Source organism: Cottoperca gobio, chromosome 19, assembly GCF_900634415.1.
Source record: "Cottoperca gobio chromosome 19, fCotGob3.1, whole genome shotgun sequence".
Lineage (NCBI taxonomy): Eukaryota > Metazoa > Chordata > Actinopteri > Perciformes > Bovichtidae > Cottoperca > Cottoperca gobio.
Window position 1 is genome coordinate 14699349 of NC_041373.1, and position 22463 is coordinate 14721811.

The 22463-nt window shown below is 39.3% G+C and overlaps 3 protein-coding genes across 3 annotated transcripts; 1 reads left to right on the top strand and 2 right to left on the bottom strand.

Moving 5' to 3' along the window:
• Window positions 1–80: 80 nt before the first annotated feature.
• On the top strand, window positions 81–12666 carry LOC115025003 (integrin alpha-X-like). The gene is made up of 30 exons (XM_029456960.1): window positions 81–1247; window positions 2713–2815; window positions 2978–3075; window positions 3158–3228; window positions 3366–3480; window positions 4465–4589; window positions 4747–4895; window positions 5357–5507; window positions 5585–5735; window positions 5885–5958; window positions 6155–6269; window positions 6546–6682; window positions 6789–6935; window positions 7030–7242; window positions 7326–7456; window positions 7687–7829; window positions 7932–8086; window positions 8201–8326; window positions 8449–8522; window positions 9415–9556; window positions 9655–9753; window positions 9831–9910; window positions 9994–10077; window positions 10176–10245; window positions 10377–10475; window positions 10554–10634; window positions 10797–10907; window positions 11099–11212; window positions 11287–11397; window positions 11546–12666. The coding sequence occupies exons 1-30, from the start codon at window positions 1211–1213 to the stop codon at window positions 11633–11635; spliced, it is 3396 nt and encodes a 1131-aa protein (XP_029312820.1). The 5' UTR covers window positions 81–1210; the 3' UTR covers window positions 11636–12666.
• An 84-nt stretch (window positions 12667–12750) lies between these two features.
• LOC115024872 (serine protease 27-like) lies at window positions 12751–14971 on the bottom strand. Its single transcript, XM_029456734.1, has 8 exons — window positions 14957–14971; window positions 14813–14894; window positions 14324–14344; window positions 13983–14145; window positions 13608–13870; window positions 13375–13538; window positions 12901–13286; window positions 12751–12775 (listed from the first exon to the last, which is right to left on the bottom strand). Exons 1-8 carry the CDS (start codon window positions 14969–14971, stop codon window positions 12751–12753), a joined length of 1119 nt encoding a protein of 372 aa, XP_029312594.1.
• A 3648-nt stretch (window positions 14972–18619) lies between these two features.
• vkorc1 (vitamin K epoxide reductase complex, subunit 1) lies at window positions 18620–21740 on the bottom strand. The gene is made up of 3 exons (XM_029457171.1): window positions 21472–21740; window positions 21035–21144; window positions 18620–20771 (listed from the first exon to the last, which is right to left on the bottom strand). The coding sequence occupies exons 1-3, from the start codon at window positions 21642–21644 to the stop codon at window positions 20560–20562; spliced, it is 495 nt and encodes a 164-aa protein (XP_029313031.1). The 5' UTR covers window positions 21645–21740; the 3' UTR covers window positions 18620–20559.
• Window positions 21741–22463: the final 723 nt, after the last annotated feature.

Sequence of the window (22463 nt, forward strand, 5' to 3'; positions counted from 1 at the left end):
TCGCCATAAAGCACAAGTCACACATTTAAAAGGACATTTAGCAGACGTTCTTATCCAGAGCGACTGAGAGTGAACCAACTACAGGGACAGTCCCCCTGGATCAACTCAGGGTTAAGAGCCTCACTCAGGGGCACAATGGTGGCAGCCCCTGCACCATTGAGATGGTCTGAGCTTTGGACTTTATCTCTGGTGAGCAGTTGCAGGAAGAGAGGGTCACTTCCTGAAAAGAGACTGTGGGCTGAATGGGATAACACTCAGAGTTGAATATAGAGAGAATATTTTTAAGCAGGGTCAGCTTAGCATATATCAGTTAATTTTTTCTCTCACGCAGAGAGAGAGCAGTGAAGCTTGTATTGTTCTTAGTTCCTAATTATACAAAATCTATATCCAATCAGAATGAATTATTTGTTTCACTAGACATCGAAATACCTCTGGCTCCATTGACTTTAAGTCATAGTACATAAAGTTGATGGTTTAAATCTCACAGTAAACACCTTGTACAATATATTTCCTATTTCAAAATTATATATGAACGGGCAACGATAGACATAAAGTCCTAATGCTGTTCTTCTAACTCATCGTGCGCTTAGATGGGGTAACCAGTGAAGAGGAAGTGGAGTAGAAAAAAGGAAATGGACCTTTTTATTTTTAGATTTTCTTTTAGTGAGAAGGATTATTTGAAGAGGGTGTTAGTGCATGTTTACCTTTGGTGAAGTCGGCCCAGATAATTAATCTAGATGTGTCAGTTCCTCTCTAAGAAGGAGACAATAGCACCAACAGCATGAAAAAGAAACTAAGGCGATTCGTAATCTTTTTGTTAATCTTACAGCTGAATGTCCATGAAACCACTCTGGGGAGTTAAAACTGAACTAAGTTAGTATTTAGGGACTAGAAGTGTTTAGGTGTCAGTCTTTGAAGAATGTGTGCTTAAGTGATTAGATTACAATTAAACAGAAGTTATGCTTTATTGCAATCAAGTGACATCAAGTGAGCCCATATAACACAGAAAGTGTTACAACGCTTCTTACACAAGTGTTCCTCTAAGTAGCTGCTTGATCACTGAGCTGTCACCATATGATTTCTGCATTTTGCTTTCGACATCCCCCTCAGTTTCAGTGGTAAGAACAGTAATTAGGTCCGAATACCAAATGAATGTGTATGAGCGCAGAGAACACATCACACTTTTATTAGTTTCCATGGGAGAAACACGATGGACTGGATAATTACTACAACAATTTTCTTGTCAGGTAAGAGAAGTTTATACTTCTGATTTTGTCTTCCATTGTTTCTTTATACATATTTGTGCCATCAGAGAAAATAAGATCCTGTCGTTAAATTTGACCTTATTTTATCACTAAGTTGTGTTGCTATAGCACGCTGGGAGCACAGTGACATAAAGTTATATTATTTATGCTATTTAAAAAATCATCTCAGTTTCTCAGAGTCCAGGGTGATGTCTTTAAATGTCTTGTTTTGTCAGTCTAAAACCTAAATATAATCATTCAATAGGTTATAAAAGCTTCATATTTGAGAGAAAACAGTCATTCGTTACTCTTGAAGATGAATCATTTATCAAAATAGTTGCTGATTATTTTTTGGTAGATCGAATAATCGATTGACTAGTCAGTCGTTGCAGGTCTAATCACAATATGGAGAAAAATATTTAAGATTATCATATGTCAATATGAGAGTTAACCAAAAAGTTGTGCACTGACTCCCAAAACTAAGTAATATTCCCTGTATACACGACAGTTAGATATGATATGCATTTATTTATGCCATAAAACAGATCCATACAAGCAGTGAAAACACATGAAAGAAACAATAGAGCTTGTCTTTTAACTATCATTCTGAGGTCAAAGGCTACAGTTCTAACTAAGACTTTATATGCTCACAAGAAAAAGCAGAACCTTAGGGCGTAACTCTGATGGTGATTATGTCATTGTCTTTATTTTTAGGCATGTATGATATGTATAGAAGCTATGACAGTAAAACAATCAGATGATATTTTGCACAGGTAACTAAACAATCTGAGTTGTCAGTCCAGTGTCAGTTTGAGGTTGTTATTAAGAGATTGTTATATATTCACATTATCTCTCGTAAACCTTCAGGAACCACGACAAAGTGTTGATATCATGTTGGGATTTCTTTCTTTCTAAAAAAACCTCATGTTTTGGCCATAAAAGGAAATAAAGGAAGTCACACAACAGAAATCCTTCAATGTCAGAAAATCCAACAAGAAAGCAAAAATAGCCATATAACGTGCTATACTGTAATCTGTAGTTAGTCTCAGTTATTTCCTTTATTTAAAAACTGTCTTAATTAAAGGTTGCACACGTCTCTCAACATGGAGATGGTGCAGCAGACGACTAGCAGCTAACGGTGCTAACGGTGCTAACAGAGTCAAGAATGAATCAGAGTGAATTGAGTCCTGTTTAAGGCCATACAAGGCTGGTAGGTATAAATAGCAAATATAGCAAAGTTAAAAGTAGATTATTGGCCCATAACTCTTACTCATTTGCGTTACGCGTCACACCCGAGAAAATTGAGAGTCCAAAAAAGCACAAGTCAAAAAATGGTCTCAAGACTGGACTCGAGTCCGAGACAAGACTCGAGCAGAAAGCAGCACATTTTCCTACAAACTAAAACATATGCGAGCTGAATAATTTCACATTCTGCACATTCTTAAATTATTTCTTCTTCATTCCTCAGTGTTAAATGGAGCGCTTTGTTTCAATATCGATCCCGTGGCTTGGAAGTCCCTGACGTACCCTGCTGCAGGTTTTGGATACCAGGTGGTGCAGAGACCATCAGAGTAAGTCTGCGTGGATGTTAATGTGGAACATGGGTCTATAATGGCAGAACGTCGACTACTAGCATTTCTCTCATGCGTGTGTGTCTCACTCTAACGGAGCATTTCTTTTTCACATTTGGCCACACTGCTCTTTGATATGTTTGTCTGCTTGTGTTTCCTCAGCCTGCTGGTCAGTGCTCCTCTTGCACAGTATTCACCGGGAAGAAGGGGGCAAATATATAAGTGCTCCACTGAATCCTGCAGCCCACTACCAGTTCGACGTAAGAAACCTCACATTTAATAAATAAACTGGCTAATGTTGAATGACTGTCTTAACATGACTCACACGTGTTTTCAATGCAGTGCCAGAATTTGCAGTCAACATGTCTCTCGGTTTAACAATGACGAGTGATCCATCCACACTAAACACTTTGGTGAGCCACGAAACTGAACATCCTTCAACTCTTCTTTTCTACCAGCGAAATCATTTGCTGCTTTACATTTGATCAATGCACGGCGAAGATAGCAACATAATATTCGTTAATCAGGACCTGACTTTGTCTCTTTTCAGGTTTGTGGTCCAACCATCCCAAAAGACTGCAAAAGTATCACCATGTACAGCGGCATGTGCTTGCAGATAGACAGATCTGATCGCGTTACAGGTCCTTTCCCTTCTACTGATAAAGGTAAATATGGGATAATAAACACAAACACACACTAAGACTTAGCACCTTGCACAATCAACACAAGGTGCATATGATTAGTTGCATTGTAGTAACTTGCTAAGAGGCGTATGTGAGTAATGAGGTCTTAATTCATCCCTTTCCCTGCCAACGCACTGAAATATATGCACCCATACAGCATGTTGTGACAACAAAGATAAGGAAAGACACGGAGATATCACTTGTGTCGTTGGGTCACCACCAGTGAGCTAATGCTCCAACAAATAACATTCACGGACATTACATACACTTACAAGCAAACCTCCTGCAAACACATGTAGACACTTTTTAGAGGTCGACACACAAGTGGAAACTCACTCACACAGACACAACCTTTGTCTGTTGTCCCATTTCTTTCTCCAATGAAGTTGAAACAAACTAGCCTAAGTAGAAATGTATGTAACAGCGTGTAGTCACTTGATAAGGCTGCACACATGTAGGTTATACATTTACAGGAAGGAAGATCTCTTTGCCTGCCGATAGTCCGTGCACACGCTCATAAACGTGTCATTAATGTACAAACACATCTGAACTCTGATGGTGATTATGTAATTATCTTTATTTTTAGGCTTGTATTATATGTATAGAAGCTATGACAAAATAAGAGAAGAATAAGGAGACAATCAAACCATCTTCTCCACTTTGACATCTAGTTAAAAATGAAACACCATACTCTACGGCCTTTTCCTGCAGGATTATTAATAGTGAATAAATAATAGATTTTACACACAATGCACAACTAATAATACCATGTGTTAGAGTCAGAATTGTGAAGTCACTCAGATGATGCATGGTGCAGTTGGGACATTAAAAGTGAATTTTATGTTATGTAACATAGAATTTATTGTCAATTTATTGATTGAAAAGTCCAGAATCTGCATTTTCTTTGATGCATTTATTTGATGGGTACAAATGAATACAATTAATTACTTGACATTTCTTTAACAGAGTGCCGATCAGCAGACATTGCATTTCTGTTGGACGGTTCAGGCAGCGTAAACCGTAATGACTTTCAAACAATGAAGACTTTTGTGAAAGATCTGGTCGCCTCACTCCTGCCAGTAGATCCAAAGGTAATGTTGTGTTTACACTGACCAGAGCGCAGACTCGGAGAACTACTTTTTGGTGCAGTTCTGTATAAAAGACTTAATAGTTTCTACAAAGAAATTGACAGTTAAATGTTTACATTTAAGAGTTGACCTTGGTATTAACAGACTCTTATTTTTACAGTTTGCTATTGCCCAGTTTTCCGATCAACCCAAAGTCCATTATTTCTTTGATGATTTCTTCTCTGGAACTCGACCATGGGACATTAAAGTTAATAACATTCAACAAACAGGAGGAAGGACTTTCACAGCTAGAGCCATCAATTATGTGGTGTAAGTGCCGTCAAAATGAATTCTGTTTGCCACAGTAATGACATAATAACATTCCCAAGTGTGACTACAAAACTTACATTAACTTAACTTTATTTGTTTATTTTTGTTTAATCTAGTAAAAGTTACTCTTACACATCAGGAGTCTGAAGTTGCTGTTATTGTGTCCAATCTGTACTTTTAAAAATTAAATGTACACTGCACATTAAATAGTAATACAAACAGTGAAAGAATACAAAAAAACATGAATTTCACGTGCATTCTTTTACATTTGGCAAAGCTAAACGTGGATAATTCAGCCAGTATTCATGCATTATTATATATATATATATTATTAGGCAACCCAGCAAAAATGACACCAATATACTGGGAAAAGTAAGGCATCCTGATCTATATTAAACCGTATGATACCACAAAATGCAATACAAAAATAGTGAATTGAAATTGCATCTTTCTTTTGACAGGAACACTATTTTTACACCAACAAGAGGTTCCAGGTCAGATGTGAAGAAGGTCCTGATTGTCATTACCGATGGAGTGTCACACGACTCGACGCAGCTCGCATCTGCAGCAGCCTTAGCTGACAAATACAACATTGTTCGATTTGCTATTGGAGTAGGTTCTTCAGTTAGCAGCTAATTAACTCTGTGGCGCAGCACAACATCTCAAACACTTGTTTTTAACATCTGTAGGTGGGGGACGCATTTGGCAATTCTAAGGCAAAAAAAGAACTGGACACCATCGCATCTTCACCCAAAGAAAACCAAGTGTTTCAAGTGCAGAACTTTAACGCACTTGAAAAAATAAGGCAGAGTTTGCAAGCCAAACTCTTCGCTATTGAAGGTATAGTTGTTTATAGTTTCAAAAAAACCTATCTATCAAATCTCAACCTGCATACAATTTAAGTCAAAGCATGAACTTTGATGTTTTGTTGAATCTGCTCGTTTTAAAGTATGTGTTGTCGTGTGGTCTCATTTATGTTGCTGTTACAGGATCGCAATCAAGTGGAGAGTCATTGAAAATGGAAATGGCTCAAGAGGGATTCAGTGCAGTTTATATGCCTGAGGTAATAAAATAAACACACCAGAAATTCACTGGACAATGCAAACACACGTCTTTGTGCCACAGGGCATTGATAGAAAGCAGATTATATATATATATATATATATATATATATATATATATATATATACATATATATAGCATTTAGTGGAATGTGTATTTGGAAAGCCTGTTTAATTAAACATCTGTTTAAATTGAAGGGAATTCAGATGGCCGTTGTTGGTGCCAATGAGTGGAGGGGAGGCTTCCTGAAATACCCAAAAGGCCGGCAGACAGCGATCTATGAGCCCAATATGGACAAAGACGGTTATCTGGGTAAGAATGTAAATACAAATGTAAAAGTTACATCATTTAGTTGAGCTGCTCCACTGCAAACTTTTCTCCTCTCTCTGAATTTGAAGTTATTATTTATTGTAATATAGAAAGTATTTTACTTTGTGTTTTATATTATGTAATATAGCATTTCTAATTTGAAGATTAACATTTTAATCTGGTAATCTCTGTCTAAATTAAACAAAGAAATCCTTTCATTAGGATAAATATTTGTTTTCTGCAGAGTTAGTGGTTTTAACTGACGGGCTTTAACTGCAGGTTACTCCATGGCTGTCGCTAGAACGAAACAAGGCACGTTGACAATTCTTGGCGCGCCAAGATATCAACACCGAGGAATTGTGAGGGTAGTTTCGGAAAACATGAATCACATAGACATCGACCGCTTGGAATGGCAGGTGCGTGCTTACCATTAAAAGGAACGGACACTCCTGAAAGACAATGTGAAGCATTGTGTGTCATGAGCATGAGATTCTTTGCATTCAAATATTTTTGCTTTCACAGTTTCAGAGTGGTGAATATTTTGGGGCCGTTGTTTGTGCGATGGACGTGGATGGCGACGGCTTCACTGACCTAGTCCTCATATCCGCCCCAATGTTCAAGGACAACGAGAGAGAGGGAAGAGTTTACGTTTGCAGCGTGTCCGGTTTGGTAAATGACAGTGTTATGTGGTGCCATTAAATTAATTCCATTTTGTTTTTAACTACCATGCAAACATTGACTCTCATCCTTATGTTTTGACCAGAACATTGCCTGTAACTTAGATTCTCTGTCAGCACTGAAAGGAGAGGAGTCTGACAAAGGAAGGTTTGGGTCTTCTCTCGCTGTCCTGACTGATCTCAACACAGATGGTCTCAGTGAGTTGGCGGTCGGAGCGCCTTTGGAGAACGACGGTCAAGGCAGCGTCTACATATACTCCGGCAAAGGAGGAGGAAGAATCAGTTCTACGCCCTCACAGGTGAGGGATAAAGATGAAACAGATCCAGTTTGTGTAGCTTCAACACTTCAAAATACATATAAAACATATTTCCATTTATGTAGAGAATTGCGGGCTCTGAAGTCCAGCGAGGACTGAAGTTCTTCGGCATGTCGATCATGTCGTCTTTTGACCATAGTAAGGACGGTCTGCCCGATTTAGCGGTGGGTTCAAAGGGCACAGTTGTCTTACTCAGGTAAGTCCAAGACGCTACTGTCATACATACTACGCATAAGTGTGATTCTACTTCTAGCAAACTCCAGCTTTGCAATGTGTGCAGACCAGTCACTCAGCATCTTTGTACTAGTTCACCACTTCACCAATAATGGTTTGTATCAGGCGGGTAAAATATTGTTTTCTGTTGTGTTTTTGATCACAAAGCCAAAAGTGATCCACCTTTTGTTTTCCTGCTCCCGCCATTTCCAGATCAAAGCCAATAGTCATGGTGAAAGCTACGGTGTCATTCAGCCCAAACCAAATCTCCTCTCAAAACGCAGACTGCACAAAACCTTTGGAAACCACAGCTGAAATCTGCTTAGTCATGACCTCCCAATCTCCAGTAGCAAAAGGTGACTGATACTCCACTAACCATGCTTTTAAACACGTGTGTGTGTGTGTGTGTGTGTGTGTGTAAATGAATAACATCTTCATTCAAATCTGATCTGTTCCAGCTCAAGCAACGATTAATTATATTTTAACGCTTGACGCCACCCGTAAAGTCCCAAACAACCGAGCTTTCATTGATGAGAAACGACGAGACTTGGCTGGAGCAGTTACTCTTGGCTTAGGAGAGCGTAAATGCACCAGCGAGAAATTTTCAATTGAGGTGAGTTGCTAGACCGACACGACTCACACTGACAAATCGCATGTTTGATGCCTAAGAGTCCAACTCTTGCAACCTTGACAAAAAGAGTTTAACAATGGGGCCCTCATCTTGCAGGCGTGTCCAGAAGATGCTTTCAATGCACTGTACAATGAACTCAATTTTACCTTTGACGGTTTGCCTTCTGCACAAAATCTCAGTCCGAGCCTCGCACTGCAGGCGCAGACGACAAGCGTTCATCCTGTAAGTAATCTCTAAAGACCTTTAAAGAACTGTCAGAATATAAACCGAACGATGCTGCGATGCCTTCTTCTTTGTCTACGCTTTCTGAACAAACACGGTTCATTTCATACTCTCTTCCACAGTTAGGGTTCGAGATCGACTGCGGCTTAGACGAAGTGTGTGTAGATAACCTGAAAGTGGATTTCAACTTTACAAGGTGAGGAAGAAGTACTCAGAGATTTTACTTAACTAAAAGCAGCAATACTAAATTGTAAAAATACAAGTAAAAGTACAAAAGTATTGGCATCAAAATATACTTAATGTACCAAAAGTAAAAGTATTTATTGTGCGTAATGGCCCATTTCACAATCATATATATTAAACCACTGGATTATGATGATTGATGCATTAAAGTGGAGCTAATGTGAATATACTGCTGCTGGATATCTTAACCTATAATAACATATCATAGTTTATTTCTTTTTTGTATGAGCTAATAATCTGTAAAGTAACTAAAGCTGCCAGATAAATGTATCGGAGTAAAAAGTACAATATTGGCATTCAAAGTGTAGCAGAGTAGAAGTATAAAGTAGAATAAAATGGAATTACTCAAGTAAAGTAAAAGTACCTCAACATACTTGGATGCATGTACCTTCTGCTCGGGTGTGCGGTCATATTTCTGATCAGCCTGCTGTTTGATTTCTATTCTCTCAGTGTTGGGGTTTAGCACAGGGGAGTGAGATATTTCAGCTATGCCTCTTTCAGCGTAGATTATCATAATATATGGTGTTCAAAGTGTTGTTTGTACCTTGATGAACTGTTGAGTGTCACATCACACGTCTAGTGCCATACTTTTTCTTTTTACTTTTAGTATGTAATGTAGCAGCCCAGATTGTGGGTCACAACAGAAAAGCATGCTGCAAAACGCGACCGGATGCAGTAGGACATCCTGGTATTTTTGGCATACTGTATTTGACATACTAAATATTTTTCCTTGCAAACTAAATACTACTAGGAGCAGTAAAGAGTATGGTAGTGTTGCTATTGGAACGCACCCTTAGTCTTGTTTTCCTCCACCTTCACTTTTCTCTTTCCTCATAATGTGTCAGATCCTCAGAGGTCAAAGTGGGCATTGATGAACTGCTGAATGTCACTGTATCACTTGAGAACAGTGAGGAAAACTCCTACAACAGCCATGTCGTTCTCACATACCCGGTCGGACTCTCCTATAGGAAGATTACAATTCTGCAGGTAAGGCGTCAGGATCAAGTCTGTTTCAGTTCACCTCTGGTCAGCCGCTCTCTTGGGTCACAAAGAGATTTTCTTTTGTGATTTGTTTTTTACTAAAGGGAAGAATTGAGTGCAACTCCTTGGACAGTGAAGATGGCTTAATGCGAGGAAAGACAGACTGCACAGTTGACAAGCCCATCTTGAAGAGAAACACTAAGGTTTGTCCTTTGTACAGAATCTTCTCACTGCTACAGAGAGAGAAGAGACAATCTGATCTTCATTCATGTCCTTTTAGGCCTTCTTCATCGTCTCCTATGGGATCGAAACCAATAGTCAACTTGGCACGGGGATTTTTGTCTCTGCAAATGCTTCCAGGTACTGCTGAGCTGCCTGCATAATAAGCACAGCAATAGACAATTGTGCTATTACCATTTGTACTAATAATTTCTCATCTCTAGTGGGAATCAGCACTCCCTCTCAAGCGAACTCTACAAAAAGAAAATGATCGATGTGAAGTACAGCCTGTTTGCCACAATAGAAAGGTTTGTGATGTTCTATGTGAAACAAAAGAGGGTAATAATACTTTTAAACGGGGATTTTAATACCTAATATTAATCAAATGCTTAATATGTCCGTTTAGTTCCCTCAGCTACAGCAACTTCTCTTTCGGAAAGAATAATTTGCAGAAACCAGTCCAGCAATCAATTGTGGTAAAATCTCTTATCCGATCATAATATCAGTTATTATTTTGGAGTTCATTAACTTGATTCAGACTTCACTTTAGTGCTCATTACGTCTGTTTAATGCCAACCTCTCTTTTCTATTCCCCCCCTTCTCTTAGGTTACAAATGATAACAGGGCGCTGAACTTCACTGTGGTGATCAGGGTGCCAGTGAAGCTCGGGGAGAAAGACATCTGGGTGGATTCGAGCAGTTTCCAGGTAACAAACCCCCAAAAGTGTCTCAAATACAGCTGTTTTTATGCAACTACAGCCACATGAATCGGCTCTTTTTTTCAGATTCCAGACTGCCAAACACACAACGATGAAAAACCTAGCGTCACAGATTTTGTTGCTGCGATAAAGAAAAATAAGTTGGTGGTAAGAATACCCTTTACCATCTATGAGTAATGGCAAAGCCCATTGGAGGGCCAAGCACGCACTCATAGAACTGGAGTTACATCTATGTGACTGCTGTTGTTTGGTCACACTGGAGTGTGCAGGCCGGATCTCAGCTCTCTGCCTTCTTTGAATCCCCAACAGGACTGCTCAGTCGCCAGGTGCAGAGTGTTCAAGTGCAGTCGGTTCATGGGAAGACTGGAGAGTAAAAAGTACAAACTCTCTGCCAACCTTAGTTCTGGATGGATTGAGCAGGTAATGGATGTGAAGTGCTGCATTTGAAAGTACAGTGGAAACCTCTTATAGTGATCACGTCTGTCTTTATTTCTCATGCATATCACCATCTACTTGACATTTGTATATTTATTACATAAATATAAAGTAATAAAATCAGGTAATATATCTCCACAATTAATACTTTTCTAATGAATTATCCCCCCAAACAGATTGGACTTCAATCTGCCAAATTCCTGTTGACCAGCACAGCCACTCTGGAGTACGACACCAACCAGTACATCTTCTTTTCTCTGGGGTCTAATAACAACGCTCCTGTTCGCAAGGTGACTACACGGTCGTTTTTACTTATGTGTGTTTTTTAAAAGAGCTTGAATTTGATCCACATTTCCCGTCTCAGATTGAGGCAGAGGTAGATGTGTATGCTGAACCAGACTTCACCAAAGAGATTGTTGGAGGATCCCTGGGAGGGTTGGCTCTACTGGCTTTACTCACCGCTGGCCTGTATAAGGTGAGACACTGGACATACACTGTTTCAGTTTAGTATACAGCTTTATGGAGGCAGTGAGGTTCTTTTCATTCATTCTTTATGCATCTTTTTAATATAACTTTGTACCCTCTTTTACCCTTTTACCCTCTACCCTTTTTTGTACCCTCAGGCTGGATTTTTCAAGAGCAAATACAAGGAAATGATTAATGAAGATGCAGCAGATCCTGGGGTTGAAGGAGGCGAACCCATAGCAGAATAACACGTATACAAATAGTGGATGTGCCACAAACGCCGACCTAAGATCGAATACATTTATATCATTTAGCTTGCTGATTGCAGCTGACTGCAAAACAACAAAACTGTTCCAACCTCTACATCTGATGAGTTCATCTGTACCATAACTCAGAGTTGTACTATTTTTTAGAACATTTTGGCATTTTCAAGGAATGTAAATGATTTGTTTGGAGGAAATACCCGCACCACGACTCTGATGTCACACCCTCGTCCACTCATTCACTATAACAGAGTTTTCCAACCAGGAGGTGGGGGACCCAAATCAGATGAATTGAAAGAATCAAAAGATGATTTCCTGCTTAGGAAGTAATTGTAAGTGAATATATTTAAAATCACTCATAGAGTGACATGCACCCGGTGACGAAGGATCGCAAGTCGACATCTGTTTGTATTAAAGGGTCACAAAAGGTTTGGAACCGCCGTCCTTTATAATAGACACGCACTTACTTAAATTAAATGGTGGAGGGTGAATGTTATGCACTATTTAGTAGATCAAGTGTAATTTTGGACACAGCCCATGTAATGTGACAAGAGGCTTTACAAAACAACCTTTTTTTTAAATCCAAAGTGTGTCCTGAACAGCTTATTTGTTGGTCTACAATGAAACATTCCTGCTTTTATATTTCTGCAAGCTATACATGTTATTTTGTAGAATTTGTTGTGAAAAAAAAAAACTGTATGATTACCTGGATTCTGGTTTTCATCACGTACTGTACTGTAAAACTTCTAAAAATTAAAGCTGCAATAGTATTGAGAATTTATGAAAGAGACGCTTATTTTATGCTTCATCAATATTTATTATGCATGTTATTAAAATCACTTTTCATTTGTCAACATTAAGAGAGATTTACCTTCATACATAACCCATCATCATATGTTTATGTAGAAAGACACCAGAGGTATAACGGCATATAGGATAAAAAATATAAAAGTTGTTGTGAAAAAGCATTTCCCTGTATAATTATTATTATTAAAAAATCATACTACCATAAAATACTTTTTGTTGTCACAGAAATATAAACTTCTTTGGCAGTGTCTGACTTCAGAAGATTGTATAAAGCTTTTACGTGCAATAATGAACTACTTCACAGTCAGCCCTAACATCCTGACAACACAAACATTGAGGTAATGGGGACAGTGAGAGAGAGGAATAAGGACATTGAGAAACCTGCTGCATTTGCAGCTGCTGCAGGAGACGGCATGTCGCCAACTGTCTCCTTTAAGACGGACCCGAATCTTGAAGTTTTGGCAGCAGTAGCAGTAGCAGTAGCAGTAGCAGCAGTAGCAGTAGCAGTAGTAGTAGTAGCAGTAGCAGTAGCAGTAGTAGCAGTAGCAGTAGTAGTAGTAGTAGTAGTAGTAGCAGCAGCAGAAGTAACAAGAGGAGGTGACAGACCAGGACAGATGTAGCTGCTGTCAGCATCCAGCCCACTGGAGTTGAACTGGACAAAGCCCGGCTTATCAGATTTGATGTGGGAGTTGATCCAGGACTGGTAACGGGACACTCTGGAGTAGACTCCCGGCAGATTGGGCCGAGCACAGCCAAGACCAAAACTAACAATTCCAGACTGGACCCAGACGGAGCCCTGCTGGTTCACCATCGGACCTCCTGAGTCACCCTGAGGAGACGGAGAGGAGACGTGTGAGGACTTCAGAAAATCCTAAACGCATTTACCAACAAGTGGCAGATCCAATGCAGCAGCCTACCTGACATGAGTCTTTGCCTCCTGCCAGAACACCAGCACAGAGCATGTTGTCTGTGACTCTACCGACATGCAGACAGTTACACTGTCTGTTTCCTAGAACTGGCAACTTCACTTCCTGAAGAGTTTTAGGGAACGGCAATGAGAGACCAACAAGAAGAGAGACAACTCACACATCCATCCACTGTTTATCAAGACACTAAAACCAAACTATTTGTCAGCAACAAGCAGACTCACCTCCCTCCTGGACCTTGCCCCAGCCAGTGACCCAGCTATCAGTACCGTTGGTGAACACACTGTCACTGGCTGCCAGACACACAGGTCTGATGTAGTCTGTGAATTTGACTGGTGAGGAGAGTCTGAGCAGAGCAATGTCGTTGTTGAAGATGTCATAAGCAGGGTGTAACACTATCCCAGCAACAGTGCTGGACACTTCATTTGGGTTACTGCCCTGCAGGTTCTGACGACCCAGAGAAACCCGCCATCCAGACGTACTCGTACTGAAGTAAAAATGACATAAATGTGCTGGTTTTAGGGAGAACGGAAACTAAAAGTATAACCATACACTGAGAAACTGAACATTTTATCTTCTATTATATTACAGTTACCCACCTGGAGAAGCAGTGAGCAGCAGACATCACCCACTCTCTGTTGATGAGGGATCCACCACAAACATGGCTGCCAAATCTCTGCAGACTAATCAGCCAGGGCCAACTTCCAGCTGGAGCGTCTTCACCTCCAACTATCCTGGTGTTGAGTGGAACGGTGCCACATACTGGAAAATAGATCAGTATACTTCAGAAACAAACTCATTCGAGAAACGTTAAATTAATGTTTTAACAAGTTTGAGCTTCCCAGGTTATCAGTAGGATAACAAGTTAATAAATTCCATTACTGCTGAACTTGGAAAACATCAATGAATCAGAGATGCGGATGAAATGTGTTTAACTCACCATCAAGCTGAGCATGTGATTCTGGGAAAGGGAACACAAATGAGTTAATTATATCAGAGTAGTCTGTATTTAAAGTATTTCAGGCAAACACTCACAAAGAATAGAAACAGATTATCTGAGTGCCCCATCTGAACTAGTTTACATCACATACTAATATTATAAAAACATTTCAAGTTGTAAGAAATGGCTTCATTGTGGTTAAAATAAACATGTTCTAAAGCTTTGTAATCAGTTATTCATAAGAATAACTGTAAATCTACACCATTTAAAATATATACAGGTTTCCCATTGAAATCATACTGTTCACATCTAACACACTTCATGTTGCATGTTCAAGATACTATCAACAAGCCAAGATCAGAAAGCCTTAAAAGTCACATTAATAACCAGGTGAATACATTTCTAAATAGGCCTTCCCTCGTATATTAAACTATTTTGACAACATCTGCAGCTTAACAAAAATGTTGGTCCAATCTAAGTGTGACTTACCTGCAGTTAAAATGCAAAAAGTCAATAGGCAGACCCAGTTCCTCGAAGCCATTGTGTCACTGCAGAATTCTTGTTGGTCACTCTTTTAAAATAGGTTTGTACCTGTCACCTGCAGTGAGGTGTGACCCTCCCATGAAGCCACACCTGGACTCCACCCATACCTTAACAGCTCTCAGCCACCCAGCCCCTATCTATGTAATGTAAATGTAAACACATAAAGGACGGGTAAATACATTCAGGAAATACATGTCTATCTAAAGTATGTATTACTTGTACATACATTAATAAATAAGGGAAGGTCTCCTCTCATTTGGCAGGTACTTGCATAAAGTTTTAACTTGTTTGGCAGGTACAGCTGCGTCTCCATGTATCTCCCGTTCACTGTGACTCTCATCATATGTTGTCGTCGTCTTCTTCTGTGTTATTGTTCCTGTTTTCTTCCTCTGTGTGTTTACTGGCGGATAACATTTTTCAGCTAAAGTTAAACATAATACTGCCACCTGCTCTACCGGAGGCCACTTTACCACCGTACACTTTTATAAATTAGGCCTATTTTAAGTTTTGAAGGGTTAAAAATACGGCATAATCCCGGGAAAAACGGAAGGGTTGACAGGTATGAATGAAGCACATCTATTATAACATCTAATAATTGAAAAGTTTCCGTGTTCCTTTTGCTTAACCTTTTGGGGAAAAGACCAGTGGCGTAGCTAAGCCTATTTTAGGTGGGCTTTAGCCCTGTCAGTATCGCACTGCCATCACTACCTGCCTGCTTTGCCAGTTTCCTGACCAATCCTGTTTTAGACCTGTCTGCCTCGCCTGTTTCCCAAACTGGACCGTATTCCTTCAACCTGCCTCGTCTGTTTTCCGACCCTCAGCCCGGCCCCGATTTACCCCTTGCCTGCTACCTATTGGTTCGTCCTTGTGGATTATTATCATCAAGCTGTGGATCTGTTTACTCGGCTATAACCTGCTCCTGACTACAAATAAAAGGTCATTACCAATTATCCTTGGTTTCCTGTGTACTGCACTTGGGTCCATCATCGACTTGTTGTGACAGAAACAAATGAACAACTAGATTAAAAGAACTAGAATTTGAATTTTGCGATATCAAAACTTGATTATGAATACTGGGACAGAACTTCCTCTTTCATCGTATAATAGAGCTGAATAGAGCTCTATTGTTGCAAATATATAAAACCCTGTCCTTCACTTCTTCTGTGTTCTCATCAAAGACACTTCTGCAAATCCAGCGTAAATACCTAACATACCCCGTGGTTGCGAAAAAGACAGCAATGGATAGTTTTTACAAATTGTGACAAAAGTGTCAGTTGTCATTGTTTGCATTATGTATTTCAGCACCTTGGCTTACTTGGTATTGATAAAAATACATTCAGGAAATACATGTTTATGTAAAGTATGTATTACTTGTACAGACATGTTTATACAATGTATGTATTTTATTTATTAGTTATTATCAATTTATTTGATGATGGATGAGTTGTGTGGCTTTTGTTTCCCCAACGAGGACTTCCTTGCGATGGCAGAGTCGGGAAACATGTCCGCTACACTGCGACTGAAATCATTGCAGAAGCTGAAGGCTACGTTATTTTTGGCGCAAAGCATCGACATCTTTCCCTATAAGTTTAAAAAGTTCTTATATAAGTTCTGTAAGTTTTGGTCACTTGTTCTGCCTCTGAAACAGTTCTTGTCGCAAATAAAGTCATCAACAGTGTATGTCTTTGTGCCTCGTGCTTGGACGATTTTTCATGCTGGCGAACATCGCTTATTCCGCCGCGTGCAATGCTAAAATCTGAATGGCACATTTTATAAAAAGCACGAGTTTGCCCGACTCTGCTTTTTAATAAATAAGGGAAGGTCTCCTCTCATTTGGCGAGGTACTTCCATAAGAGGTACTTGTTTGGCAGGTACAACTGCGTCTCCATCTATCTCCCGTTCACTGTGACTCTCATCCATCTCTTTTCGTCTCCTTCTTCTGTGTTATTGTTCTTGTTTTCTTCTTCTGTGTGTTTACTGGCGGGTAACGTTTTTCAGCTAATGTTAAACATAATACTGCCACCTGCTCTACCGGAGGCCACTTTACACTTTCTTTAATTAGGCCTTTTTTTTTTTAAAGGTTAGAAATACGGAATAATTAGGGGAAAATATTTAAACGGGAGGAAAACGGAATAGAAGGAAAAATACGGGATAATCCCGGGAAAAACGGGAGGGTTGACAGGTATGCCCTAGGCATGTAATATGGTCTGACACCTACAGCAAGCAGTTCAATCGTAACATGTCCTTGGTTACACCATCTGTTGTTAATAAACAATGCGAGTCCCCCTCCTTTACGCTTTCCACTGCGTTTAGCGTCCCTGTCCGCTCTCACTGTGGTGAATCCTGGTAGGTCCACGTTAGCGTCCGGAGTGTTAGCTGTTAGCCATGTTTCAGAGAGGCACAGTAAACTGCTCTCCAGTACATTAAACTGGCAGCATAAAAAGGCACCCATACAAGTTTAAATGCTTTCCTACTCCCTGGAATAACGGATCTGAAACAATAGTTAGTCATTGCTTTTAATTATTGCAGTGGAATTATTTCAGTCATTCAACATTTTAAGATTAATTTGATCTCAGAATTTGTCTTGTCCAAAAACTGACGCACTGACCTCACCTGACACTAACCAAGTGTTTTCTGCTGGTCCAACATATCTACGTTATATGGAACTGAGGTAATCCTGACTGCGATAAGGGAGGTTATGTTAAAACACACACACACACACAGAGTATGTATTATGTACAGTATATGTAGGATATTATTAAAGGCCACATGTCATTTGGGACAAGTAGGACAAAGCCCCATGCGGCACAACAGTATGCGGTTGGATCAAGGTTGATTTGCATAATCTGACAAACTGTTTTCTTTCCTTCAGATTTCGACACTATCAACACCACATTTTTACTTGTTGGAACTTGCAAGATGGAGGTACACAATTATATTATAAATTAGCAAGATGGGTTCAAACAACATCAATCAGAAAACTTCTCACTCCTTCTTTAGATTAAACCAACTGAAGTGAAGTTGAACTGGAAAGCGTTTGAACCCGGGATTGCTGCCTTGTGGCTATTTATTTTAAATCAACCTTCTAATGATGATGCAAGGGATTAACTGACTAAGTAACTGGTTATTAAGAATCAAAGAAATTGACTAGGGGTTGAGAATCATGAGCAACAACAACAAAAGAAGACTGTCCGTTTGCTTTGTTGCGAGTGACAGTCTGTCTGAAAGTCTGAGGAACGATAACAAAAGCTGCTGAAATCTTTTTAAGGTTGGAAATCACCTCCGCTAGAACATATTGTGAAACACCCTCTGAGCATACACAGCCAATAATTATCTGTGTGCTAACTGAACCAGACATGAGCACTTGATTTGCAATTTTATAAGAGATGCATCTTTCTTTTTAATATTAATAATATATCATATTATCAATAAAAAAACGTTTACACATCTACTTTCTAACTGCATCTACAAATCACATTTTCCAGGTCAAATATATTATTTCTTTAAAGAATTGACAATCTTTTTTGTATGTCCTGTTGGACTCTATTCAGATCTCTGTACATTCAGATACATATATTGTGGACAATGGCGACGTTAACAATGTGATTTATATCTTCATCAGATGCCTTGATGATGGCAGGAGTGACGCCATGCAGTTTTTGGCTGACTAGTGATGTAATGACAGGATGACATGACAACATGATTTATGATTCTCGTGTTACAATATTTGACAAATGAGAAATTACAGATTCATAGATGTTAGAAATTCCTTTTTAATGCCTACTTAACATTCCTCTCATGGAGTAGACCTACTTTCTCCTTCTCATTATACGTGTCATGCAGCTCCAGCTTTGGATAAAATAAATTAATAAAATCAGCCATGGAAGGAGTAGTTATTTACCCCCACTGATGTGGACATGCTAATATACTGTATGCTATAAGGTAACATAGCCTACAGTAGGAGGGGAAATGGTTGGGCAACTATTTGGACAGACGCAAAATCAGAAAATTACATAATGGCGCCGTTTCATATTTCCCCAAAGGTGACTGAGCACACACCTGTTCCACTCAACTTGTTGTTCCGGTTGTATGCGCTGTCAGTTTGGGTAGCTAACGTTAGCTATGTTTGCTATGCAGAGCAGGTCATGTTTGGTATTGGGCACCGAGGTGTTTAAAATCTAGTTTGTCGTCAAAAGGCCGACTTTGAAGTTTGTGCTGTCGAGGATATTCCACATCTTCATGGTGACCGCAGTTAACAAGCTTCTAGAAGAAATACTAACTTCTTCTAATTAGCAAATGACGGCAACAGCACTTGGTAAATAGCCAGTCAAATTGCAGCAGGGCACACGGCAATCGGCCTCACCTGGCTTCAAATGTGTGCCACCTGCTTTCACTGCCAATCACTTTGGGCAGGCCGGGTGTTGTTTTGCCACACTCGAAGCACTGCGAGCGTGGGGGCGATACTCAGTCAGTGGCCTCTCCAGCCAAGCACAGTTAAAACACTTGTTTACACACATTTTAAAACGATTCTCCAGCCACTGACCTAAGACATACAATGTGTGATTGTCTGCCACTAGGGAGCTCTCAATCAACACAATAACAAAAGACAGGTAGCGGATCATGGAAGTTTGTCATTGCAGTGAGTTTCTTACGATTAGGTTAAATTCATTTATCAAAACAAAGACATTTTAATGTGGAAATGTTATGTATTACTTATATTTCATACATTTCTTTAAATTGTAGAAGGCAGCGAAACAGCGACCGAAGATGTTTTATGGCATGAATTAATCCAGAATTATATTTATTTCTAAAATACTCTACAACTAAAAGCACACTTGTGTCTGCTGCCAGCAGGTGGGGCTGTGTCCTACTTGTCCCAAATGATCTGTGGCCTTTAATAGAATCCTAGTGTGTGTGTATGTGTGTGTGCGTGCATGTGTGTGTGTGTGTGTGCGTGTGTGTGTGTGTGCGTGCATGTGTGTGTGTGTTTCACAGAGCAAATGGTTTGGTATGTACTGGCTGCAGTAGTGTGTTGTTGGCACAGGTTGGCTTGTAACAATGAATGAACAGCTTCGGATTATGTGACTTGAGTTACAAACTACCATTGTACCTTTTATATCTAAATACTTAACTAACCCTTTAGGTTTATGTACGGCTTAAAATACATTTGGTTATAAAGATAAGAAAATAAAGTAGATTTTCACAAGACTTTTTGTATTATCCTTGTTTTTTCCAGTTATGCAAATACTGTGGTTTGTGTGTGTTCCTGAACTATAACTCTAAACTTCCACATAAACCATGATAACCCTGTGCATGTGGCTCCACCTCCTGGTTAGACTGAGTAACTGCATGTATATTGTTTTACCACCTCGTAATTTACTGTAGACGAAAAATGCGTGTCAAAATTTCTGATGTCTTCACAAGCTAGGCCTAAATCACATGAGACGAGAGGTAGTATTAAAAAATGTGTAATCAGCATCACAAATGCACATTCATATACAAAAATGACTGCTGCTCTAGCAAGTTGCTGTACTAAAAATCCTCCTCTAGATTTTCTGTGATGCATCTCCAGTCCTGTTTCTCAGAAAAATCTTAACAGGTGCAAACAATGCAGAAATACTGTGGAAGAGAATTTGCTTTCAGATCCAGTGGGGCTTCAGAAAAAAGGTGTTGAATTTCACAAGTATCACTTTCTATCCAGCTTTTTCCTTCACTCCTTCAATTGCTCTCTGACGTTTTATGTTGGTAAAGAGCAACGCAAAGTTAACGATATATGTTGACACGCAGACCATGCAGAAATCCCCCAGAACAAAGGCGAGAATAAATGCAAGATAGAGTGATCCAGCCACAGACGCCCAGGAGAAGAAGACCAAAGACATTGCTGCTTTTTTGGACAGAGACAGTCCTGCAATAAAGACAAAGACAAAGACAGGACTTCAATAAAATACATTACCTAAGTAACATTTGAGAAACCATATATGACGGATATGCTTTAAAAAAATGAGTGGAAATAGATACATTTGCGTAATAATGTTATATCTCATAATAATTTCACCTAACAGACTATGCAATGTTAAATTTAGAAATGCAACATGATGGATTGCAAACAGTATTTTGCATGAAAACACTTAACAATGCACTGTAATTTGCAGAAGGCTGAAGACTAACCCAGGCCCATCTGCAGAGTGTAAAATATGATGCCAAGCACACTGTTGGGCTGGTTCAGAAGGCTATCCGTGGCAAGAAAGAACTGGACCAAACCAAAACCACGTCCCCATCTGCCAAAACAAAAAGGGAAGCAGTCAGAACAACACATGATTGAGAAGCAAATGAAAAGATAGCCTACATAATGGTGTATAACTGATACATATCCACTTGGTATTATCATAATGTGAAACAGTATCTGATTTAAAGGGTTTAAAGCACTTCCAGAGGATTTTAACACGTGGCAATAAAGGGGGTCGGACCTGCCATGACATTCAGATTTTACAAGCAAAAGTACGAGCCCGAAATGATTCAATGAACTAAAGTACAAGTCAAGTTCTAAGGATTCTGCACAACTAAGCAGGTATGAGCTGATAACATTAAAGGAATAAGAAACATACCTGGAAGTAAAAACTTTGGAGCAGCTCACAGACTCCCCCAGGTCGCACATCGCCCTATAATCTGGGTTTTTCTCTCGGGACAGCTCGACATGAAGCGCATAAACGGACAAAAACAAACCGAAAACGCAAAGAAATATGCGCGCTTTTCTCTCCCATGTCGGCATCTTTACCATCTTTAATTCAGGACACGTTTCGCTGACACTTTTAGAATAATTTAAATGACTCCAGCAGCTGCTTCGGTTTCCTTTTAAACGTCATAATTGTCATCCAAATCAGGGACGTGTTAAAAGTCAGATTCTCACTTTTGATTGGTCTGGTGATGTTTTGTCTCGGCCTTTCATTGGACAGCCGGGTACAGATGTTGGACCAGCCAGAGGGGTGTTTACTATGTATTTACTGTGAACTTTAGTCTGTTTGGCCTTTAAGGGAATCGGTGTATAATCACTGGTGGAAGAAGTACTAATACCACAATGTGACAAAAATCAATTGAAAGCAACAGGCATGCATTCAAATAGTATACATAGTATATACATATTAGTACCAACAAGTAAAATAACTCATTATACATTACATTATCAAATTGTTTTTAACATACCTTGCTTTGACCAACTACAACATGTTTAATGTAGTTAGTGGAGATAGAGCTACTTTTGACTACTTTATATGTATTACTTATCTGCACCACTAGAGTACAATATCTACTAAGGTAGCCCAATATTTGTGGTTTGGGTTGTCGAGGGGCCCTGTGTCAAAATCTCATTTTAAATATTAATGTTAATTCATACTGCCTTCACATGACGCATATTCCTAAATAAAGTTCAGTTGAATCCAAACTGCCAGCTATAATATGTAGGCTATTTAACCCATAATACTGCATCATGTGCTAGATAGGATAATCATATACATTGGACTTAAAATATTGAGCTGCAAAGTAATCATTCAAATAAATGTAGTGGAGTAGAAATGTTTCCTTCTGAATATTAGTGCAAGTA

Excerpts from the sequence above, each read along its gene's own strand:
- LOC115025003 (XM_029456960.1), top strand. The coding sequence starts at position 1,211 with ATGGACTGGATAATTACTACAACAATTTTCTTGTCAG. Across the intron at positions 4,590-4,746 it reads TCCTGCCAGTAGATCCAAAG|TTTGCTATTGCCCAGTTTTC; the intron begins GTAATGTTGTGT and ends TTATTTTTACAG. Across the intron at positions 5,959-6,154 it reads GTGCAGTTTATATGCCTGAG|GGAATTCAGATGGCCGTTGT; the intron begins GTAATAAAATAA and ends TTTAAATTGAAG.
- LOC115024872 (XM_029456734.1), bottom strand. Across the intron at positions 13,871-13,982 it reads GCTGCTCACTGCTTCTCCAG|TACGAGTACGTCTGGATGGC; the intron begins GTGGGTAACTGT and ends TTTTTACTTCAG. Across the intron at positions 12,776-12,900 it reads GCCAAAACTTCAAGATTCGG|GATGTTAGGGCTGACTGTGA; the intron begins GTCCGTCTTAAA and ends TTGTGTTGTCAG.
- vkorc1 (XM_029457171.1), bottom strand. The coding sequence starts at position 21,644 with ATGGTAAAGATGCCGACATGGGAGAGAAAAGCGCGCATATTTCTTTGC. Across the intron at positions 21,145-21,471 it reads TCCAAAGTTTTTACTTCCAG|ATGGGGACGTGGTTTTGGTT; the intron begins GTATGTTTCTTA and ends TTGTTTTGGCAG. Across the intron at positions 20,772-21,034 it reads CACTCTGCAGATGGGCCTGG|GACTGTCTCTGTCCAAAAAA; the intron begins GTTAGTCTTCAG and ends TCTTTATTGCAG.